The 24,923-nt window shown below is 44.9% G+C and overlaps 1 protein-coding gene across 1 annotated transcript; it reads left to right on the top strand.

Annotated features, from left to right (window-relative positions):
• Positions 1–10,964: 10,964 nt before the first annotated feature.
• TMT1A (thiol methyltransferase 1A) lies at positions 10,965–24,552 on the top strand. The gene is made up of 3 exons (XM_075551683.1): positions 10,965–11,060; positions 11,571–12,073; positions 22,856–24,552. Exons 2-3 carry the CDS (start codon positions 11,576–11,578, stop codon positions 23,090–23,092), a joined length of 735 nt encoding a protein of 244 aa, XP_075407798.1. The 5' UTR covers positions 10,965–11,060; positions 11,571–11,575; the 3' UTR covers positions 23,093–24,552.
• The last annotated feature ends 371 nt before the right edge of the window (positions 24,553–24,923 follow it).

Here is a 24,923-nt window from a genome sequence, read left to right as displayed (position 1 = left end):
TTTGTCTTCAGTGATCAGGAAGGTGAGCATCACAGAATGCCAGGTTGTTAGAACAAAGTGTTCTTGCGTTGAGGGAGCACATAAGCAGAGGCCCAAAGGCCATCCACTACCTCAGTGTATTGCCATATGTACAAAGGCCAATACCTCTATTTTTATGAATTAATGTATTTACATATGTACACATCTATGCGTGTACCTTATCCATAGCTTTGCTTCCAAGATCTTTCCCCTGTTTCCTTTTACCTTCCTCCTGCCCCACCATCATGCCTGCCTGTCTTCTGCCTCTTAGTAATTCCCCTCAGCTAGATTGCTGTTGCTCCAACACCCCCAGGATCTATACATCCTCCTCAATGTTGTTTTAATTCCCTAGTTGTTCCCCTGTCTATGGTGTTTGATCACCAAATCCTTCCCCCACCCTTTCCTCCCCCCAAATCCTTCCAGAACTGTTAGTCCATTGTTTTGAGCTTGCTTGCTTCCTATGCCTATCTTATATAAGCAGGCAAACAAACACTAACAAAGACCAAACAAAAAGAAAAAGATTGAATAAAAAGAGAGAAAAATAAAGATGATAACTAGCAACAAGCAAACAAACATAAAGCATACATGATTCCAGGTCTGTCCACTGACCTTTATGACTATCTCCCTACTGGTCCTTGGGGAATTCCAGGAGCTGCCCCTCCTAACTTGAAGTCTGTTTTGGGAGGATCCGCGGGGGCTTTGTGGCTTTGCTTTGCTCCCATTGACGATCTGTTTTGTTTCCTTCTGTGGAGTGTTCAGACTGGACTAACCCCCTTGTGTGTCCCAGTATTGTCCTCTGTTGTGGTGTGCTTCAGTGAGGAGACATCCTGTCTTGAGCTGTTGTCAACCCTCTGTCCTCTCTGTGCCTTAGCAGCTCCTTCATGGACGCCGTCCTCAGGGCTGGTGTGCCAGTATGGGGTCTAGTCCCTCACTCTCTCTTTTTCCTTCCTAGTTTGCTTCCATGTGGGCATGGCAGGCTGGCCCCTCTCCCCAATCAGTGTTGTCCTCTGTAGCACATTCTTCTAGGGAGGGGGTCAGTTTGGCTCAGATTGAGGCTGGCCCTGTATCCCACTTGTTCATGAGCTGCTCCACGTGGTTACGTTGCCCTCAAGGTTTGGCATGCTGTGGTGGGGTCGGCATGCACACTCCCAATTCTGTGGAGACATAACCAATACTCTCCCCCTGAGTGGGTTAGTGCCTCCTCCCCTTGGGCCATCATCCCCCCGTCCCCTTTTCTCCCTCCCTTTTCTCCCCTTCCCCCTTCTTTGTGTTGGAATAACATGTACCTCCTTGGGTTTGGCCTGACCCCCACCAGCTGCCTGTACCTTAACCCGTATAGTGTGAGATAAGTGGATTTTCTTCTATATCTGCTGTGCTGGTTATACTGACCTCAGGGGACTCATGTTGTACTTGTCCTTTTGTGATTGGCTAACTTTGCTTAGCACAATTTCCTCCAACGCTTCCCATGAAACGATGTGCTTCTTGTGATCATCAGTGCTTTTTAGTGATGCATAATATTTATTTATTTTTTTAAAACAACTGGATGCATGCCAATTTGAATTTGTCATGCTGACTTTTTGTAGGTAAGGGGGTTCAACTTGCCATGTAGACATAATTAAAGAGTCAATATATGGAAGTCACTTTTGGACTCATTTTTATAACAAATGCCTATGTTCATTAGCTGGTTAATGGATAAACAAGTTATTATATTAAAGAGAAAACTAAATTTACTGCCATCCAGTGGATGCTGACTCAAAGTGACCCTTCAGGCCAGGATAGAACTGTCCCTGTGAGTTGATGAGACTGTAACTCTGGACTGGAGTAGAAAGCTCTTTTTCCCTTGGAGCAGCTGGTGGCTTCAAATCGCTGACCTTGCAGTTAGTTAGTACCCCACTACGTAACTGCTATCTTACTAGAACTCCATGAATTGGTACAGATGCACACAAGGGAATCGTACTCAGTAATAAAACTGACTGGGCTATTGAAATGTGGAACCGTGAGGGAGAGTCTCAAAAATAATTATGCCGAGAGAAAGAAGCCAGACACTGCCTCCCGAAGTAGATGATCTTACATGCAAATCTAGAAGATGCAAGCTAATCTCTAGTGACAGATCTGTGTTGCCTGGGGATTGGTGATGACAGGTAAAGCAATGACAGGGGTAAACAGAGGCCTTGGAGAGTGATGGAGATGTCACCTGGATTGAGGCGCTAGGTTTTTTTGGATATCTGTGTTTGTCAAAGGTTTTCAAACTGCGTGCTTTAAATATGTATCATTCATTATATGCTAATTCTGCCTAAAGAAAGGTTGTTTGAAAATGGAGTACATAAGATACTCGTTAAAAATATGCAGGCCTAAGAGCGTGAAGCATCAGGATGTTCCCTGTGTTGATCACTTTGTTTTGAAACGTAAATGCTATCACTGTTTGGTTTCTGATGGTTTTTGTTTCTGTAATTAATGTTTCCCTGGTCACGCTACAGTGCAGGCTTTTCTTATCAAAGAGAGATAGCTATAGGGTCGCTACAAGGCAGCATTGGGAGTCATGCCATAGGGTGATGACACATAATGTTCCCTGAAATAAAACGACAGTAATGTCTCTATAATGAACCAGAGACATATATAAGCCATAGATACATGAATGAATTTGGGGCTTGTGCTTGCTTCTAGCCCCAATCTAAGAACAATTAGTTCTTATGACATGGCCCTACTTGATGCTCTCCCTCATGAAGAGATCACTCAAGAAAGGTATGGGTGCTGCAGCAAAGTGTGGTGAAGAAACTAGATGGTGCCCGGCTGTCAGAAGGAATGGCATCTGGGGTCTTAAAGGCTTGTCTAAAACTAACAGCCATCCAAGTGAGGTGTCAACTAAGTCCACATGGAAGAAGCACACCAGCTTGTGCGATTCAAGGATTTTAAATAACAAAACCCAAATCCAACGGCGGGAATACTATCTGAGCTTAAATTGTGAACACCCAGTTTGCAGAAGGCTATGGATGACAGTGGAAGTCCAAAATCCATTTTCATAGTCCATACATGGATTAAGTCTATGGTGAACCCCCTTTGACCATCATTAAGGGATGTGGATAGCCTAATTATTAGACAGAGAGTGTGGGAAACAAAGATTTCTTCCAAATCATCTCCCCCAATACTTAGACTTGGGACATTGCTTGCAGCTAATGGTAAATGATTGTCAAGTTACCTCCCTGAAGGCAGTCAGTTGCCAGACTGGAGCCCACTTCCTGCTGTTAAGGACAATGGGCTACTTCTCCCTAAAGGCTTTTGGTCATTAATCTGGTTCCTGTAGATGGGGTTTACATCCTACTGATAATGGTTTCTATGGAGATCCAGAGAACAGGTCAAACCTGCTCAATGACATCCAAAGTTAGGCTGCCATCCTGAATCTAGGATCCGCCTATCTTGTAACATGTAAACCCCCAATCAATCCCTTCTCTTCCTACTGCATGTATATCCCTAGATTGGCCCCTTCCCATTACTGTATTACCTATAGCACAACCTCTTCCTGTGACGTATGTCCTCACCTGTAATTAGGGGGCTTGCATGTCCCCAGAGAACATAAAAACTTTGGTTAGCAATAAATCTCTCTCTCTCTCTCTCTCTCTCTCTCTCTCTCTCTCTCTCTCTCTCTCTCTCTCTCTCTCTCTCTCTCTCTCTCTCTCTCCAACTGCGCCTATCGGACCTCTGATGAAGTGTTAGGGGCTGGTTATCCTCACATATGGCACTTAATACGTGGGGGCCTAGTAGGAAAAGAACTCCCGTGTAACAATTGTATGACCTCATCGGACAGAGAGGGTAAATTGGGGAAAATGTTTTTTGAGATTATTTTTTTAAGTGTGGTTTTTTAATCTGAGTGAGATATGGGTCGGGCAAAGAGCAAGGATGCAGAGTACAATATGACACTTTGCCACCTCTTGAAGAAGCAAACTGTAGTGGTGGGAATAAGAGAATAAAAGAGTTTCTTCAAGTGGTAAAGAAATTCAATCCTTCTTCTCCAGAGTCAGGAACTTTTGATATGGAGATCTGGGATAAGGTCGCCATTAACTTAAGAAAAGCCCACAGGGAAGGACAGAGCATGCCCATGGAGACCTGGGAGCTGTGGGTGCAGATTAAAGCAGTGCTGGAGCCGCTGCAGGGTGAGAGAACAAAGGAATAAGACAAGCAGGGTAGTGAGAAGCCTCTAAGCTACGCAGACTTAGGTCAGGTGAGCAACAAACAGCATGAGTATCAGGCAGATGAGAAGGTTGGGCATAGCAGAGAAAACGAAGTTTGAATCAGGAGATAGCAGAGTGGAAGCATCTGTGCCACCACCAGGGTAGAGTGTAGGGAATCACAATACTATCAAGCAAGTCAGTGCTGGAGGGAGAAATGAGATTAGATCCAAAGAAATGCAAACGGAAAGGCTTACTATAGAAGGTGAGGCTCAGGAAGTAAAAAGCAAAGAGTCAGGGAGTAGGAAGGCACCTCTGCTCTCACGGGTGGAGGAGAGTATAGCTCAAGAAACAGATTTAGAATTCAGAATGTCTTATCCTATTAGAATTATAGACAGGGAGCCCGACGAGCAGCACCCCGGAGGGAGTCAAGAAAGGCGATATACTGCCTTTCCCTTTAAGCTACCAAAAGATCTCAAACCAGCAGTATCTAGTTATGGTCCAGATTCGCCATTTGTAATTAGTATGGTAAAATCTCTGTCGGAAATGGAATATTGGATCCTATCCTACTGGAAACTGCTGATGAAGCCGTGTCTTTCCCTTTCGGAATCTTTGCAATATCAGATGCTGTGGACTGAAGCGACTCTTGCACGAGCATGCAAACATGCAGAAGAGAGCACAGACACAGGGGCTCATCAGCTGCTAGGAGATGAGAATGACATCACAATTGAGGCACAATTAAACTCTGATGAGCAGACTTTCTCACAGTATTAGAAGTCTGAGAAAATAATACCATCAGGGAGCAGACGGCCAAGTTACACGGCAGCGAAGCAAAGGAGTGATGAGCCTTAGATAGATCTTATATCCAGGTTGCAGGATGCTGTCCACAAGAATGTGACAGTCAAAGGGCAGCGGATAATCTTATTCCTACATTAGCGTTTGAGAACTCGAATACATCATGTCAAGCTGCCAAACGCCCATTCAAGGAACAGAGCACGCTGTTAGATTATATCAGGATATGCAGGGATGTAGGGACAGATGAGCACAGAGCCAACCTCACGGCTGCTCCTTTGGCAAACCACGCCATACCTAAAGGGAGATGCTTTACATGTGGAGCAGAGGGACAAAACCAGAGAGACTGCAGGCAGATGTCACAAAAGAACAGGAAAATTCACAGTGGAAAAGACCCAGGGGAAGAGTCCAAGGAAACTGGACTTTGCCCCTGCTGTGATAGAGGCAGACACTGGGCAGAACATTGTCATTCAAAGTTTAGCAATAGAGGACATTTACCTGGAAATAACACCCAGCCAACAAAACGCACAGTGGAGCATGCTCCGAGCCCCTTTGAATGGAGTGCAGGTAATAGAGGAAGGACCTTGATCCGGGCCCCGCCCAGTAAAACTCAGAAGGCAAAGCCTCTGGCCAACCCAGCAAGAGAATCTTTGATTGACAGAGATGGCAGGTATCCCCCAGCCTCACAGCAGGAGACCAGACCTGGCCAAACTTGCAAAAGCCCAGCCTCTGTCCGCGCTGCAGTAAGTTTAATGAACCAAGTAAAGGCTCAGAAGTCCTCACAACAGTTTGCTTGTTATAAAAAACAGGAGCCTCTTATTAAAAGAGTAATACAGTTTTATCAGAAGGATCTAACCCAAGTGCTCAAGGAATGCAAGTTGATACTGGAGTTGATTAGAGTTGTGAGAAAAAGCCAAAAGCTGTAATTACATCAGGGGGTGCGGGCACCTAACTGGAGCCTTAACCCAGTATACTAGGCCCGACCCTACCTCTCCAACAGAGGCTACCGTGCTGGCCACTTATTTCATAACACAGTCAGCCACCAATTTTAAAAAGAAACTTTAAAAAGCCGAGGATGGCCTTCAGACCCCCAATTGTGACCTGGTAAACATGACATTTAAAGTTTTAACACCCAAGAAGAACAGGTTGAAACAGCTTACGAATCCCGAGCCTACCAAGGGGCAAGCTGGCAAGCCCAGGTCTTGATTGCCCCTGAAGCTGGCTGGAGGGAGGGGTCAAAAGACCTCAGGAAACAGCAACTACAACAGTAAATAACCACCCGCGACTGGGACCCTGCTAAACATGTAGCCAGGAAGGGCACTAGGTTAAGTATTGCCCACATCCCTGGCCACCCACTAAGCCTTGCCCATCGTGAGGTCAGTAGGGCCACTGGAGAAGTGCCTGCCCCTCGGCACCCAGCTGAAGAGGATCAGTCTCTCCAAACCTTGAACCGCCATTAACACTGCTTGAGCTGTCCACTGATGACAACTGACGAAGAAGCCCCTCACTCAGCAACCTCAGTAACATCCCCCCGCCCCCGCTGTGCCCAGGGTAGCGATCGGGGCAGCAGGTAAGCCGGTTTTCTTTTGGTGGAATGGTACAGCTGTCTTTTCAGTCCTCTCTTCCTTCTCAGGCCAAACTTCCCCCTCCCCGGTCTCCGTTATGGGAATTGGCCGTCCCTCCAAGCCTTTAGTCACCCCACCTTTCATGACGCCTTTTTTACCATCCCCCTTAACCCAGGTTGTCAACATTCTTTTGCCTTTACGTGCAGCCTCTCCTAAAACAGTTCTAAAGCAGACACAGCCCAACTCCCTTAACTTCTCTCTGCCTCCAAGACACACTATCTCATTCCGCTGCTGTTTGAGCCTGTGCCCCACCCCCACCACTCAGAGTTCAACTCTAAATAAACACTCAGTCATAAAGAACCCCAACCACTGGCTTTGAGTGAACAAATACGTGACATTAAATCCCCAGTTTCTCCCTTATAAGCAGCCTTCATGAGCTGCAGCCAAAATGACTCCCAGCAGACCTTTAACCCTTTGCTGACACCTGGTTAACACAGTTTCACATTCAGTGAAAAATACGTGAAGGACATAAAGCTGATAGTTCCCCGGGAACACAGGGAAGCGACAAAGCAGACAAGGTCACTAACTCAAACCGGCCACCCCTGCCAGCCCTCTAGACTCTCCCCAATTAATCAAAGCAACCTTTTAACAAACTCCTCCAGTCTCCGCTGTTACATTTACCAAGCCCTGTAAACCTTTCTTTCTCTACATGGATAAAAGGCAGGGTACAGCAGCGGCAGTCCTGACTCAGCCCCTGGGGCCCACCCACTCTCCAGTATCCTGACTCAGCCCCTGGGGCCCACCCACTCTCCAGTAGCTTATCTGTCCCAACAGGTGGATATGACAGTCAGGCTGGCAGCCGTGCCTCTGGGCCCTGGCAGCAGCTGCCGCCCTGACTAAAGAAGCTCTCAAACAACACAGAGCCTATCCAGATGTTATCTACCCACAAACTGCAGAACCTCCTCTCACACCCAGTCCTGTCTTTACTGTCTCCCAACCGCCTACGAAAAATCCACCTCATGTTTATTGAAAACCCTAACATAACCCTGCACCAACCAGGCTCCCTCTCTAAACCCAGCAACTCTCTTGCCTCAGCTCCTGGACTTGCCAGAACCTAGTAGTCACTCCTGCCCATAAGCAATGGAAGAACTAACACTTCCTCGACCTAAACTTTTAAATCAGCCCTATCCTGACCCAGTTCTAACTTTGATTGCTGTTAACAGTTGTGTCCTAGACACCCAGGGACAGCAACGAGCCGCCTATGCTGTAGTTTCACTTGATCCGGTCTGGGAAGCTGCACATCTCCCATGCGGAACCACTTCTCAGACAGCAGAACTCATTGCTCTCACTTGAGCACCTCACTTAACTAAAGAGGATTTCTAACAACCAAAGTGTGCCCCCATCATGAACAGTAAGTGAATAGCTCTCCCCGCCAACCAAGCCGAAGATCTGATCCATCAAGTCCATCGTTCCCTGCATCCAGAGCCCTGCGCTCATCTTCAGCGACTACAGCCTGTGCGTCGTGTCCCAAATCACACACTGTCATTCGCACTCTGTAAGTGGCACTTACATAGTCCGGACAGGCCTTACTCCTCTCGAAAATTTAAAAAGATGAATGGAATTATAAAAGGTCATCTGTCTAAACTAACTCTAAAACCCACCTGCTTCCATTAGCCCTAACTTGAATCCACATCACTCCTCACTCTCCCTCTTTCCTAAGCCCCTTCACGTTGATGTATGGCAGCCTAATTTAATGAACCATACCTTTCCAGTCACACTACCACCACTGGCAAACTGCTTACCCTATAGTTCTCTCAACCTATACCTCTTCAACTCAGAAGACTGTTCTGCTGAAAAATCTCCATCCTTGACCCTTGCAACCCAAGTAAAAAACCGCACATCGTCGTCCTGACAACTCCCAGAGCAACCAAAATCCTCGAAGACCCTAATGGGCACCATCTGACTTGGGTGAAATGAACCCCTAACCCACATCATGACCATTACTCCCCTCAGACGGTGGGCTTACCACCTTATGCTTTACTAAAACTTCTTCTACTTAACTTCTTACTCAATTCTGTTACACCCGATCCCTCCCTAGTCTCAGACACGTACATATAGCAATTCACAGTTCAGGCAACAATCCCTGAGCAAAGCCTGCTAACAGACTGCACAGTTATTATAAAAGCCAAACCAAAGTCATCACTACAGTCTGTCTGTTACTTCACAAATCAGGATGAAAATAGCTTTTCTCTACATAAAGTTTACAAACACAACATAACTGTTAATACAGCAGCTCATTCTTACACTCCTATGTTCACACAACAACTCGTTCTCATGCTCACATTCTCACACTCCTATATCCACTATTCATACATTCATTTACATTCCATGCACATGCCAGACACACTCACACACCCATGTGCTCACTCACACTGATTGGTACAAACCTGCTCACTTATGTTCATGTATCCGCATGCCCACTTCTGCACACTCACCCATTAGGGCACAGCATGCTCCACTCAAGTACTCCCTCAATACAAGGACACTTTGTTCTATTAAACTGGCATTCCATGATGCCCACCTTCCCAACACTATTGCTGAAGAAAAATGGGTGCATAAACAAATGTGGTGAAGAAAGCTGAGGGTGCCTTGCTATCAAAAGATATAGCGTCTGGGGTCTACAAGACTTGAAGGTAACCAAACGGCCATCTAGTTCAGAAGCAACACAGCGCACATAGAGGAAGCACACCAGCTTGTGTGATCATGAGGTGTCGAAGGGATCAGGTATCAGGCATCAGAGAACAAAAAAATCATATCATTGTGAATGAGGGGGAGTGCAGATTGGGGACCCAAAGGCCACCTGTAGGCAAGTGGACATCCCCTTACAGGAGGGTCGCGGGGAGGAGTTAGTGTGCAATGTAGCAACAATGAAACATATCTTTCCTCTAGTTCTTAAATGCTTCCCCATCCTGCCCCTCCCCCGCTATCACGATCCCAATTCTACCTTACAACTCTGGCTAGACCCGAGGATGTACACTGGTACAGATAGGAACTGGAAACACAGGGAATCCAGGGCAGATGATCCTTTCAGGACCAGTGCTGAGAGTGGCGATACCAGGAGGGTGGCGGGAAGGTGGGGTGGAAAGGGGGAAGTGATTACAGGGATCCACATATAATCTTCTCCCTGGGGGATGGACAACAGAAAAGAGGGGGAAGAGAGACATCAGACAGTGTAAGATATAACAAAATAATAATTTATAAATTATCTAAGGTTCATTAGGGATGGGGTGTGGGGAGGGAGGGGAAAAATGAAGAGCTGATGCCGGGGCTTACATGGAGAGCAAATGTTTTGAGAATGATGAGGATAATAAATGTTACTGATGTGCTTTACACAATTGATGCATGTATGGATTGTGATGAGTTATATGAGCCCCCAGTAAAATGATGAAAAAAACAAAACAAAAAAAGAAGGAGCAGAAGCAAGGAGCCAATTTTTGGCCTTAACAAAGCATACCCACACCCACACACACAAATGAGGAACTGATACCAAGGGCTCAAGTAGAAGGCAAATGTTTTGAGAAGGATGAGGGCAATAAATGTACACATGTATTTGACACAATGGATGTATGTATGGATTGTGATAAGAGTTGTATGAGCCCCTAATAAAATGATTTAAAATAAAAAATAATGATGGAAACATATGTGCAATTGATGGATGGATTGTTCCAAGAGCTATAAGAGTCCTCAATAAAATGTTTAATAAAAAATAACACCATGTTGTTTGATCTCTCTTTTGATCCATTTAAAACTTGTTCTAGGTTTCAATATTTCTGAGATATTTATTTGTTTTATTTAATTATTGTTATTAAGTTTTAAAAAAATGTTTTTCTGTATATGAAATCAAGGATAGGTAAATCTGTAGAGACAATAACTGGATTCATGATTCCTCAGGGCTATGGCTGGAGAGGTTGGAGGAAAATGGGAAGCTAGTAACGCCAAGGACAAGAATAAAGATGTTCTAAAATTGAGTGTGGGGTGATTGGACAACTCTTTTTGATGTGATTGAACTGTTGAATTGTACGATATATGAATTACATGCCAACTAAACTGATTAGCAATCCAGCACACAAATGGGTGTTTGTAGCTATTTTCTGAATACTTCACACGTGAAGATGTTGGGACGTGTACTCAGACGCATTGCCACTGAGTGGATCCTGACTCATTGCTTACCTATAGGAGGAAGCCTCATCTTCCTCTGGAAGGGCGGCTGGTACTTTCGAACGTGTGACCTCACAGTTAGCAGCACAAGGAGTAACCACGATGCCACCAGGGGTCCTTAAGTAGTGTAGTAGATAAGCACAATATGCACGTTGAAACTTGCCCTTTAAAAGACAATGACTTTAAAATGATCTTGTTCAGCTAGTTAGGTCTGAGAGCTGCTGCCCGGAATGCCAGAGGATGGTTCTCCAGGACAGGGAGTGACCAGACCGGCATGGACTTTCAGTTTCTACTACAGAAACTGGTGTGTGGGGGGTGGGGGGTGGGGGGGTAGGGTGGGGGGCAGCGGGCACTGACGCGGGGAGGTGGGAAGGAGTGTGCTGTGATAGAACGGACTAGGCAATGGAGTGTGGGCTGAGCAGGCTCCAGGGGCAGATTCTGTTTTCTGTTCCGAGGTCTCAGGACGGGCGGGGCGGGGTCTAAGTGCACTGGGCGAGTAGACAGGGCAGCAGAAAAACAGAAATCGTCCCAAGCCCAGAATAGGCGAAGCGGGAATACAGTTGGGTCTAAAGGGGGTGTAATCAACATTCCCTCTAAGAAAAAGGTGCACAGCTTGTCGTTTCGCTGCACAGAAGTAAGCTCTGTGCCAACTTCCACACAAGCATCTATTACATGGGGGAAGGGGAGGGGCATTGCCCTGCTAGGCAGAGCTGCACCCCTGCCGCTGATTGGCTGCCCAGTGTGGCCTGAAGGCTGCTCCCTGCTACGGAAAGGAGTCCAAAGGAGTCGGGTCGCTGTTGTTTTTCCTCTGCAGGCGCGATGGAGCTTGCCGTCTTCCTTCTCAGGCTGATTCTGGGCATCCTGGCATTCCCCGTGTACCTGCTGCACTTCCTGGGCCTCTGGAGCAGGATATGCAAACAATTCTTTCCCTACTTCATGGTGAGGTTCACTGCGATGTACAACGAGCAAATGGCGAGCAGAAAGCGGGAGCTTTTCAGCAACCTGCAGGAGTTTGCCGGCCCCTCTGGGAAGCTCTCCCTGCTGGAACTGGGCTGTGGCTCGGGGGCCAACTTCAAGTTCTACCCACCCGGATGCAGGGTGACCTGTGTGGACCCCAATCCCAACTTTGAGAAGTTCTTGATCAAAAGCGTCGCTGAGAGCCGTCACCTGCAGTTCGAACGCTTCGTGGTGGCTCCTGGGGAGGACATGCACCAGGTGGCAGATGGCTCTGTGGATGTGGTCGTCTGCACCCTGGTGCTGTGCTCCGTCAAAGACCAGGCGCAGATCCTCAAAGAAGTGCGCAGGGTGCTGAGACCGGTAAGTGGCGGCGGGCGGGGCAAGATGCTCGCTGTGCATAAATTCGGCACAATTTACAGAAAAGCAGGAGTGGGAGTGGAACAAACTTGCTTTCAAAAGCCTTAAGAATAGAAATGGAAAGCTACTGTGGAGTAGAAAATAAGTTATAAAGGGGAAGGCTGATAAATTTGAATTCCTAGACATTTTAACGCCTGTAAAGAAAAAAATTAAAAAAGTTCTATAGACAAAGAGCTGCTCTCATGTTTATCTTACCTTTCTGATCATGTTGGATAGCCTTCGTGTCTCCTAGCGGTTCAATAAATATTTGAATTAACAAAAAAATTCCAGGGCTTTGTTTCCCAAATATGTACATACCAGTTGTACTTTAATATAAATAATTACTTGAATGGAATGTTATGTAAATTAATTTTATATCAACATGAAAAAAAAGATGGTTGGTCTTTAAAAATAAACTTTGACGTCCAAATCTGAAGGAGGGGATAGTCCCAGAGTTTACATTGTGAACACCTGATTTGCAGGGACTGTGGATGACAGTGAGCAGAAGCCTTAAATCCATTTTCAGGGTCCTCACACGGATTAAAGGAGCCCTGGTGGCACAGTGGCTACAAATTGGGCTGGGGTCCCCAAGATTGGTTCAAAACTACCTGCCTGTCTCAGGAGAAAGACAGAGCTTTCCATTCCCATCAGCAGTGCCAGAATCTCACAGGGCGGTTCTCCCTGTCCTCTGGGCTCCTTAAGAGTTGGCAATGACTTGGTGGCAGTGAGTTTGGTTTTGAGTTTACTCGGATTAACCGTCCTGTGAATCCCCTCTGACCGACCACAGGCGAGGGCTGTGGACAGCCTTGCCATCACATTGAGCACTGTGAACTCAATTACGGCAGGTGTAATTGGATTAAAATGTAACACCTGATCACTTAATCTTCCTTTTGACCCATGTTAATTTTTTTCTAGTTTTTAGTATTTCCTGCTTTCTTTTATAATGAGGTTTTTCTCTGGTTTATTTTGTTATTTTAACTTTTAATATTTTAAATCCAGGATTGGTAAATCTGTAGCAACAGTAATAGGATTAATGGTTTATTGAGGGCATGGCAGGCGAGGTTGGAGGAAAATGTGGAATAACAATGAGTACAAGAAGGAAGAAAATGTTCTAGAACTGATTGGAGCGATAATTGTAACGCTCTGTTGACACTGCTGAACTACTGAAGCGTGTGACAAGTAAATTATATATCAATAGAGCTATTTTTTTTAAAGAAAGGGGAATGCATGAGGCTATGTAATAAGCTTCCCCCAACCCCTGCCCCTGTATAACAGAAAGTGAGCAGGATAATTAGAATGAGTAAAAGGGCAAAATAACAACATCTGGCTGGAGTTTAATTTCAGGATCAGCGGCTCATCTAGCTGATGCGATTATTTAATCCAGTGGCTTGTCATTGATTCCAAAATGCAGGTTGGAATAAGGAAAAGAGGAGATACCTTATATACATCTCAAACGATGGTCCCAAAGCGCTTTCATCTTGTTCATGGTTTCATGTGTGTGTTCACTTGTGAAATCCTTTAGGGCTTCTGTGTACACGTTAAGAGCCCTGGTGGAGTAGTGGGTAAAAAGTTGGGCGGCTCCCCACCAGGACAGCAGTTTGAACCACCACCGGCCGGTCCTCTGGAGAAAGATCGGCCATCTCCTCTGGTCATGGCCTGCAGCCTCGGCAGCCCTCAGGAGCAGCTCTGCTCTGGCTTACAAGGGGTTCTTTGTCAGGGCTCACAAGGCGGCAGTTGGGTTTGGGTTTAGAGGTTGAATGTATGGTCTTTTAAAAACTTGCTTTAAAAAAGAAAAACACTCAGTAGAAAAGGCATCCGAAGTGCAGAATATGGTGGAAACTGTAGTCCTGTTTGTGTGGAAGAAAAGGGTCTCCGTGGATAGGTACTAATTACTGACTCCTACACCCACTGATAGAATAAAATATCGAATGCAAAAATGTCGCCATGAATTCAATAGTGCTTTGAGATGAATTTGCATCTTGATTAATTGTAGCATTGAGATAAAAAATACGGGTTTTTAAAATACGAGAATGATACGCAAACTATTAACATGGTTCCCTCCCGAGTCTGGGACTAGATGTCTATAAAGAAAGGAATTTTATATCTTTGTATAGTTTGAAACTTATTCATTTTCACATGCTCTTTTATTGCATATAGTTTAAAAAATTTGCTTTAAATGGTTTTATTCTATAACACATTTAGTTCTTCACAGGTTCTTTATTCCTGGAGCATCAGAAAGAGAAGGAGAGTCCGGAAAAGGAGGAGGCCATGGGCCCCTTGTGGCATAGTGGGTTACGCTTTGGGCTGCTAACTGCAAGGCCAGCAGTTCAAAACCACCCGCAGCTCCAAGGAAGATGACGTGGTCTCCTCTAAGGAATATTTTTAGTCTGGGGAACCCGCAGAGGCAGCTCCACTCTGTCTTGTAGGGCTGCCGTGAGTCAGAATCGACTTACTGGCCAGACATTTGGATTTTTGAGCTAATGTGACGGGCTGCTAACCGTACGGTCAGTAGTTCCAAACCACCAGCTGCTCTGGGGCTTTCTGTCACAGTCTTGGGCATTCAAAGGGGGCAGGTCTGCCTGGCTTATAGGGCATAATGATACGGTGGGGTCACTCTGAGCCTGTATCAACTCCATGACAGTGAGGGGCTTTTGGTGTGTGTGGCTAATGACACAATGTGTTGCCTCCCATTATAACAACTTTTTTTTTTTTGCCATAAGATCAGACAAACTGGATGATGGTGTCTGGCTACCATGCCTGAACTATTTTTTTTAATTAATCATTTTATTGGGGGGCTCTTATGAATCTTATGACAGTCTATCATTTAACTGTATAAAGCACACTTGTACATATATTGCCATCAACATTTCCAAAATATTTTCTTTCTACTTGAGCCCTTGGTATCAGCTCCTCTTTTTCCCCCCCTCTTCCTCCCCCTCCTGAATCCTTGATCAATTATATATTATTGTTGTTATTTTGTGTCTTACCCTGTATGTTGTCTCCCTTCACGCACATTTCTGTTATTTGTCCCCCTGGGGGGTGGCTATATGTCCAACCTTGTGATGGATTCTCCTTTCTTCCCCCTACCCCCCACCTCCACTATCCCTTACCCTCATGATATCTCTCTACTCTCACGACTGTTTCTGAGGGTTTTATCTGTCCTGAATTCCATGTGTCCAGAGCTCTTATCTGTACTAATGTGTGTACTCCTGTCTAGCCAGATTTGTAAGGTAGAGTTGGGTCATGGTAGTGGGGGTGGGGAACAGTCATGAGCTAGAGGAATGATGTGTGTTTTGTCAGTGCTATACTGCATCCTGGTTGAACTGTCCCTTCCTTGTAATCCTTCTGTGGGGGGACGTCCAATTGTCTACAGATGGGCTTTGGGTCACCACTCCAACCCTCCTCATTCACATTGATATAGTTGTTTCTTTTGGATCCTTTGAGTCATGATACCTGATCCCGTCGACACCTCATGATCACACAGGCTGGTGTGCTTCTTCCATGTGGGCTTATTTGCTTCCCTGCTAGATAACTGCTTGTTTAATTTCAAGTCTTTAAGACCCCAGATACTATATCTTTTGATAGCCAGGCACCACCCACTTTCTTCACCACTGTTGCTTATGCACCCGCTTTGTCTTCAGCAATGGTGTTGGGAAGTGAGTGTGAAAGAGTGCCAGGTTATCAGAGCAAAATGTTCTTGTGTTTAGGGAGGTCTTGAGTAGAGAGGTCCAAAGTCTGTGTGCTATCTTAATATTTAATATATAAATATATGTATATCAGCCTTGATCCCTTTCATTATAAATTAATATATTTACTGAACATTTTAATTTAAAATGTTATAGAAGAATCCTCATCAAAAGGGGGGAATTCAGAACAAATTTTCAAAATCTCAAAATGTCCTAGATTGTAGACTCTCTGGCCCTAACAAGACTGAATGAACTTCTAACTAACATTACTGCCCTGAGATCATCTTTAAACTTTAAACCAAAATATTCTCAGAGCATAAAACCCCAAAATAATATAGCCGAACTATAAGGGAACCCTGGTGGCATAGTGGTGGTTATCTGTTGGGCTGTGACCCCCTAGGTTGGGAGCTGACACTGCTAGCCTGCTCCTGCAGGGAGGCGGGTGGGAGGCAGGGCTTTTTAGTCCTGTGAACAGTTACCAATTAGTGTCCCAAGCAGGGACACTTCTACCTTCTTCTATAGGGCCACTATGAATTGGCGTCGACTCATGCCAATGAGTTTGGTTTGGGTTCTGTTTTTTTTCCCTTGAGGAATGAGGTCTCTCACGATCCAGCTACACAGGATCACATTGGCAGCAGCAAGTCGAAAGACTAGAAGGAATCTTCAGGGGCAGTGAGTCTTTGATGAGGAGGAGGAACCACTCTGAAAGGAGGACAGATGGTTGCCCACCTCCACGAGTGTCATCAGTGTCACTGAGTTGTAGACACTGTGAACGCAGTCTGTGCTTTCCCGTGTGTATTCTCTACAAAAATGTTCATTGTACAAGTGAAAGGGAATGTTTCCTTTACAACATGGTTGAACATACCAGAAGTGTGATTAGTTTAACACTGAACCAGACTATTCGGTGGGAAAGGGATGTTCTGCATGCCCCAATTTTCTTTTCTATTTTTCAAAATAAATCATTTTATTGAGGATTCATAGAGCTCTTATCACAATCCATACATCAATTGTATTAAGCACATTTGTATATATGTTGCCATCATCAGTTTCAAAACATTGTCTTTCTACTTGAGCCCTTGGGATCAGTTCCTCTTTTTTTCCCTCCTGTTGGGATCCCTGTTGACCCCTTGATGAGTTATAAATTATTATTTTCATATCTTACTCTGTCAAGTGTCTCCTTTCATCCATGTTTAAGTTGTTTGTCCCCCTTGGGTGGTGTGAGGGGTTATAGGTCGATCATTGCGATTGATTTCCCCTTTCTCCCCCCTCTCCTTCCACCTTCCATGGTATTGCTACTTGCATTATTGTTCCTGAGGGGCCCAGTTTTATTTTCTAACAGAGGAAATCCCTCTGGAAAAAAGGCACTTGGAGATAGGGTTTAGCAACAATGATCTAATCCTGCCTTTGACCTGGAGTCCCTGGGTACTGCCAATGATAGATCTAGTCTTCTGCTAACAGAAAGTTTGTAGGTCTGAGTTCATCTGAGGTGAAAAACCTACAGATCATCTTCCAAAAAGTCAGCTATCGAAAACCTCGTGGAGCATAAACCTGTCCTGACACACACAGGCTCACCAGGAGCCAAGAACGAGTTGCTGTTGACAACTGACTCTCTAGGTTTTGACTGAAGGATGGGAAGATGTCAACATAGTACATGGCAGAAACTGACTCCTGTAGCCAGAAGCTGCCTTCTTGGGTCCTGTGCCCAAGACGGGGCACTAGCTGGACGCAGTGCGATGGTGTGCTTACAGGGTCAATAATTTCACAACACTCCTGCAAAGTAGGTCACGATCATCCCTGTATTTGTGTACTAATCATAATGAGGACACACTGAACTCCTAGGGAGATCGTTTTTCTTGGTAGTCTTTCTTGGTGCCTCTGGAAGAAGGGAACTTGGAGATGGGGTTTCGCAGCAGCTCTCTAACCCTGCCTTCGGCCTGGAGTGTCTATGATCTATGACACAGACACTCCAGGGACTTTATTACATTCTCATTTCACCCCTGCAACAATCCTTTGAAACCTGTGAGATCCAGAACTTGACTGGTGGGTTTTATGATCCTTCAAGAGTGTAGTCTTACTACTTAGCTATTGCTCATTTTAGTAGAATATATTTTGACTTACCCTTCTTGGACAGGCTTTCCCTTCACACAAGTGGTCACCAGTTTGGGTGTATTCTCTTTATGTAAGGAAATTGACTCGGAGAGGGTAAGAGCCATGCCCAAAGTGACACAGCTAGGAGGTCTAACACTCTTTCATGCACATGTGTGGGTATGACACCTCCAGCTTTGTTCGTAGAGGTTTTTAGCCTCTCATCTCTACCTCCCTTGCTGGCTGCTCTCCCTCTGCTCAACTCTAAACACTGGGATTCCTAACTCCGCTCTCATTTCACATGTACACCCTGCATGGGCAATCTCAAACACTCCCCCCCCAAATTACCATGTGTACATGGATGGGGGTCAAATCTCAACATCTAGCCCAGATCTCTCTTCCAACCTCAAACCTTCATACCTGCCACCAGTGACCTGGATCGATAGAAGCCTGGTTGGCTTTAAAACATGCTAGACTGCATGACATCCCACCTTCAAGAGGGTAAAGACCACCCCTTTTTCAAACATTTGGATGAACCTTTATGATGGCCTTGTCAAGTGAAATGCTTCAGAAGTGATGATGCTGAGAGATTTTTGCAGCTGGGTTAGAAAGTACCAAGACCTTTCTAGATGTTCTCTCTGGTTAGCTTCAGTCAGAGTGGGAGAAGCCCGGCTCCCATAAGGCCGCCCTGTGAAAAGACCTTCGAGAACGATAACACAGGAGGCAACGCTCACGGCCCACACCTACCCTTCTTCCTATATCTCCTGCAATGTCCCCAGAATTCTGTTTCTTTCTTCTTTTAATCACAAAATTCTACATTTTCCAGGCTGGAACATGGGTCTACATTTACCCATGTCATTTTAGGAGCCTCGCTCTCTAAGCATTCTGTCTGGGGAAGCCAAGACTAGGGGAGCTAAAGAGTCTGAGGAGAGTGGGACGGTCGCCAAGTGTTTTGGAGGTGGCTGCCGAGGTCCCTTCCTTTCTATCCCCTCAAAGGTGGGAAGCCTCTGGCTTAGCTGCTCCTACTGTGCCTATTCTTGATCTAAATTTACAAGTCGTCCCCGATGTAAGACAGGGTTTCATTTCAGTGGTTGTTAGAATGCAGTTCTTATGGAAGTCAAATACCACTAACTGAGAAACAACAAAGTCAACATGGAAGAAGCACATCAGCTTGTGTGATCACGAGGCTTCGAAGGGATCAGGTATCAGACATCAAAGGACAAAAAAATCTTATCATTGGGAATGAGTGGGAGTGCAGAGTGGAGACCCAAAGCCCATATGTAGGTAACGGGACATCTCCTTACAGAAGTTGAGGGGAGGAGACGAGCCAGTCAGGGTGCAGTGTAGCAACGATGAAACATACAATTTTCTTCTAATTTATTCAATGCTTCCTCCCCCCCCCCCACCCCACTATCATGATCCCAATTCTACCTTACAAATCTGGCTAGACCAGAGGATGTACACTGGTACAGATAGGAACTGGAAACACAGGGAATCCAGGTCAGATGATCCCCTCAGGACCAGTGGTGAGAGTGGCGATACCGGGAGAGTGGAGGGATGGTGGGGTAGAAAGGGGGAACTGACTATAAGGATCTACATATAATCTCCTCCCTGGGGGATGGACAACAGGAAAGTGGGTGAAGGGAGATGTGGGACAGTGTAAGATAGGACAAAATAATAATAATTTATAAATTATCAAGGGTTCATGGGGGAGGGGGAATGGGGAGGGAGGGGGAAAATGAGGAGCTGATACCAAGGGCTCAAGTAGAAAGCAAATGTTTTGAGAATGGTGGCAACAAATGTACAAAAGTGCTTGACACAATGGATGGATGAATGGATTGTGATAAGAGTTGTACAAGCCCCCAATAAAATGATTTAAAACTATATATATATGTATATATATATATATATATATATATATGTATATATATATATATATATATATATATATATATATATATATATAAATTATCAGCACCTTTACAAATCGGTTGTCTTTGGTGGTTGGAAATAGTTCATATAAACTTATAGGTCTACCTGAATACATACTTATATACACAAAAAATTCCCAAATCATTAAAACTCCATTCTGACAATGATGAGAAGTTACTATTTTTTCAGTTGTCATCTTAATTCCACCTGTGGAAGATTCTGCACCATCTGGGTTATCCCTGAAAATGGATCTTTCACAGTCATGTCTAACTACTGCTGGGACCCTCGTATGGGCTTAGCAAAGCAAGCAGCATGTGACTCCATGTATTTGTGAGGTTTCTGGAGTGGGTCCTACCTCGGTTCTTGGCTTCACATGAGAAAGCATTCACATCCAAGCCTGGCTTGTGATTCAAGTGAGCTTTTATGAGGGTCGGGACAAGTTTCAGGTTTCAGTCTCAGAAGAGTACACGCTATTTTCAGGGAAATGTGTCAAACTGCACGGAAGCCACGCTAGGTCCCACATAGGAACAGAGCACCCTCATGGGACTGCGCACCGACCAGTGGTGAACTGAGGCCAGAGAGAGTGCGGCTGGGCCAAGCGGGCACAGGAGCAGGGTCACAAGAGGAAGCGAGAAGGGAGGGAGAGGCTGTGGCCCGGAATAGGCCTGGCCAGGACTGTGTCCCCTTCCTCACCTGCCTCTGACCAGGTGCAGGTAAAAGAGGACGACCGCCCCTCAGGCAGGATATTTAAAGCCTCTGGCTGGGGAGGCGGGGTTGATGGTACTGGTTGACCTCCTTGGCTGAATGAAGCCCACTTGGGTCTAGTTTGGGCCGCCCAGGTGTACCTCCCAGCTGACTCCGAGGCCTGAATTGGAGCATGCCCAGTTCAGGGGTCTTCATGGCTAGCTAATGCTCACCTGCTTCCTTCCCGACTCCCTCTAGGGTTGTAGTTCGCAACCTGTGAGTCGTGACCCGTTTGGGAGTGTAATGACCCTCTCACAGGGGTCCCCCGATTCATAACAGTAGCAAAAGGAACGTGATGAAGTCTATGGTTGGGGGTCCCCACCCCATGAGGCACTGTATGAAAGGGTCGCGGCATGAGGAAGGTGGAGAACCACTGCTCTAGGGGATCTGTACAGGCATGAGAGGGACAACCCCCTGGCCCTGTCTCTAGCTACCTAATGTAGTCAAGCAACTGACACCCTGATTTACTTTAGAAAACAACTTCAGTCAATCCTTTCCCTGAAAAAAAAGTTGACAAGTTCACGTGTTCTTCTTCCTCAGATTTCTTGCCTCTTCACATCCAATCATGCCTAATTTTTCAGTCCCCACCTTAGTGATATGTGAGCGGGTGCACGTGGGAAATCAAGCTCTAAGTTCAGCGCACTTGCCTCATGAACGGCATTCTACTGCGTCTTTCCAACACGTGGTCCAGATCTAACGTTTGGCGAACGTCACGTAGCTCAGCAGGTTTTCTCTATCACAGGTGTGGAAAACGGAACTGGGAAGAGAGTACGTGCCAACAAATTCTATCTATCGATCGATCTAATATATATAACATAAAATAAAAGTAATTAATATTTTAATTTTATTTTATTGGGGATTCTTACACAATCTCTTATCAAAATCCATGCATATGTCCGTTTTGTAAAACACATCTTTACATTGGTTGTCATCATCTTTTTCTTAAATTGTTTTATTGGGGACTCATACAACTCATCACAATCCATACAGACATCAATTGTGTAAAGCACATCTGTACATTCTTTGCCCTCATCATTCTCAAATCATTTGCTCTCCACCTAAGCCCCTGGGTTTGTTAACACTACTACCTTTCTCCCGACCTTTTCCTCTCTCATGTCCCCCCAGAACTGTCGGTCCCATTGTTTTCTCCTCCAGATTGTTCATCCAGCCTATCTTATTTAGACAGACCTGCAGAGATGATAACATGCACAAAAACAAGACAGAGCAAAACCAAACAACAATATACAACAAAACAGCAACAACAACAAACTAATGACCAAAAAACACAACACATCAAGAGAGAAGAGCTTGTAGTTAGTTCAAGGATTGTTTGTTGGTCTTTAGGAGTGTTTTCCAGTCCAGTCTGCTGGGGCACCACACCCTGGCCCCAAAGTCCACCTTCAGCATTCCCTGGGGACCTCACCACTCCATTCCCTTGCTGTTCTGTTACATCCCCTTAGTGTAGAAATACACTTTTAATGGTGAAAAATGATAGATAACCAAAAAGAATGATTAAAGACATGATGGTATCTTCAACAGTGGGAAATACTATGTAAACTTTTTAAAATCGTTTTCAGAATGTTATAATACATAAATTAAAATAAAGCCAGCTACAAACTGAATGTACATGACCATCCAGTTATAGGAAAAACATGCATATCCATGTAAAGTTATGCACAGCAAAACATTAACCATGATTATTCCTAGGCATGGGGTGGTGTTGGTGGTTTTTGCTTTTTGAAAACGTTTCTGTATTTTCCACATTTTCTAAAATAAGCATGTGGGTAGCATGCCAGCTGAGGAGGCAGACTGCTGAGGTTTAACGTGTGGTTTTGACCGTTATAAGCTGTGTGACTCTGGGCAAGTTAACTTCCCCTCTATGGGACTTGTTCTCTCTGTGTCTTCAAGGGTAAACTAAGGAGGATAATTCTAATATTTAGCTATTAAGCTTATTATGAGTAATAGATGACTCCATTCATGATCTGCATTTAAGGACAGCACGCAGCATGCAGTGAATGCTTAAAATTAAGCTATTATTTTGTATGACTTTTATGGTCAATTTATTTCAATTCTTTAAATTGGTCAGAGCTTGGCAGCCACTCTATAAATTCTGATGAGGAATGAAACTCTGACTGATATAATGTCTTGTAAATCTCAACGCATCCCCATCACTGTCTGCTTGTGAAGTCGGCCTGGGCGGTCCCTGAAAAATTGAAACATGAATCATCTGTTCAACCATGTTATCCCCCTGCTCCCCCACCCCCACCCCAAACTGATCAGTCTTGTTTGTCTTTCTCAGGGAGGAGCGTTTTATTTCTTGGAGCATGTCGCTGCTAAGCCTTCCACCTGGAACTACTTCTGGCAGCGGGTCCTGGATCCTGTCTGGTTCCTTCTGTTTGATGGGTGCAACCTGACCCGCCAGAGCTGGAAGTCCCTGGAGCAGGCCGGGTTTTCTCAGCTGCAGCTGCAGCATGTGCAGGCCCCCCTCTCCTGGGAAATGGTGCGCCCCCACATCTTCGGGTTCGCGGTGAAATAGCTTAAAGCTTGCGGTGATGCGGCCCAGTGGCTCAAGGAATGTTAAGTTTTAGCTTTATAATTGTGTAATTTACTAATTGGGAGATGAAAACCTGTTTTTAGTTAAACCATACTGTCATCCTTGAAGATGTTCTGTTATATTCTGTAAAGCTATATTCTATTGTGTCCCAAAGAATTAAAAACAAAAAAGCTTTGAATATTCCCTTGAAAACAAACAAACAAGAAGCTGTCACAATTGAAGTCCATCAATACCCTCGCCTGTACTTTATTCAGCAATGCCAACTCCCTCTGCCTCCCATTTCTATCATTTAAATAGTTAGCCAGCAGATTTCAGATTTTAATTCCATCTCTTCTTTGCAAAAATGGAGCTAATAAACAGTTAAATTGCTCCCCCCACCAAAAAAAGATTTTTTAAGGGACAAGTGAAAAGACCAGAATCATTCACCAAGTGAATAATCACTAAAAGATGGAAAATCCATGTCTACAATGCACGAACTTTAACACTTTCTGGGAAAACACTTGTTTGGCACCCCCCACGCATTAAGGTGATCAGGATGGTTTCCAGTTCTGCCCAGTGTTTTCTGTCTGCATTCCAGGACTCCACCAAAGTGCATTTTTCTGCACTCGAGTCCTCGGTTGTTCAGATAAAGTTTGTACTGGTCGTATTACCTACACCAAACACCAAACACCAGCCCATTGCTGTAGAGCAGAGCCAACTCTCGGCAACCCCATAGCAGCACAGAGCTTCTCCCGTAAATTCTTTTCAATGTTGACCTTCCCATTCGTAGCCCAACTGGCAGCCCGCCGGCCGCCGTGGCAGCAGGGTCCTGGCAGCAATCCTGTGGGGCAGCGCAAGGAGCTGCAGCAGCGCTGTTTGGTCAGACTCGATGTCCCAACGCACAGGATGCCCCCTCTGTCTCCTGTAGGGTGGCTGTTGACTTCAAACTGCCACCCTTTCGGTCGATCACTTACCACTCTGACATAAGGGCTCCTTGCTGGACACGTTAGGCTCTCAATAATGCTAGAGACAAATAAGGTGTAGGGTTCAGTTCCCTTACTGAATTTTGCTGACTGTAGTGGATTGCAGATGAGGATACAATAGGGCCCACGGTAACTGGACAAACCTTGTATAATATACAATGTAAGAGCCATTAAAAACCAGGCAACCTGAGAATATAAAAAGAGGAAGTAGATAAGCACTTTTTGGATTATTCTGATCAAATTACACTTCTATTCCAACATGATTTCTTTGTCCTTTGCAACTATGAAAACCTGCAAAAAATATTTTTAAGTGCACTGAAACAAGGGTTCAGTTAGTTAGTCAGATGGTGTAACCATAGCAGTTTTAAGAATTGTATGTATCTTCATAAATTGGTTTTTTTCTGAGATGATTTTGCAAAGGGATTGTTTTAAGAATCAAATTAATATATTCACATTTATGTTCTGAATGGAAATAAAATAAGTGACTTACATATTTGCAAGTTTGCTTTTTTTCCTCCTTCTGACTGTCTCTAGGGGAGTTTCTCCTTCATGGTGGAAAATTCATCTACAGATTGTTCTTCCTAGAGCGCTCATTACACTCATTGCCATTGAGTTGATTTCCACTCTGTAAACACTCACTCACTGCCATTGAGTTGATTCTGACTCATAGCAATCTTATAGGACAAAGCAGAGCTGCCCCTGTGGGTTTCCCCAGGAGCCCTGGTGACCTAGTGGTTATGGACTGCTAACAGAAAGGTCAACAGTTCAAAACCATCAGTTGCTTCTTGGGAGAAAGATGAGGCTTCTCCCCTAAATAGTTACAGCTTTTGAAGTCCTACAGGTTTACTATG

This window comes from Tenrec ecaudatus, chromosome 6, assembly GCF_050624435.1.
Source record: "Tenrec ecaudatus isolate mTenEca1 chromosome 6, mTenEca1.hap1, whole genome shotgun sequence".
NCBI lineage: Eukaryota > Metazoa > Chordata > Mammalia > Afrosoricida > Tenrecidae > Tenrec > Tenrec ecaudatus.
This window is presented reverse-complemented; position numbering and strand designations above follow the sequence as displayed.

Coding starts and splice junctions, on each gene's coding strand:
- TMT1A (XM_075551683.1), top strand. CDS start 11,576: ATGGAGCTTGCCGTCTTCCTTCTCAGGCTGATTCTGGGCATCCTGGCA. Junction 12,074..22,855: donor TGCGCAGGGTGCTGAGACCG/GTAAGTGGCGGC, acceptor TGTCTTTCTCAG/GGAGGAGCGTTTTATTTCTT.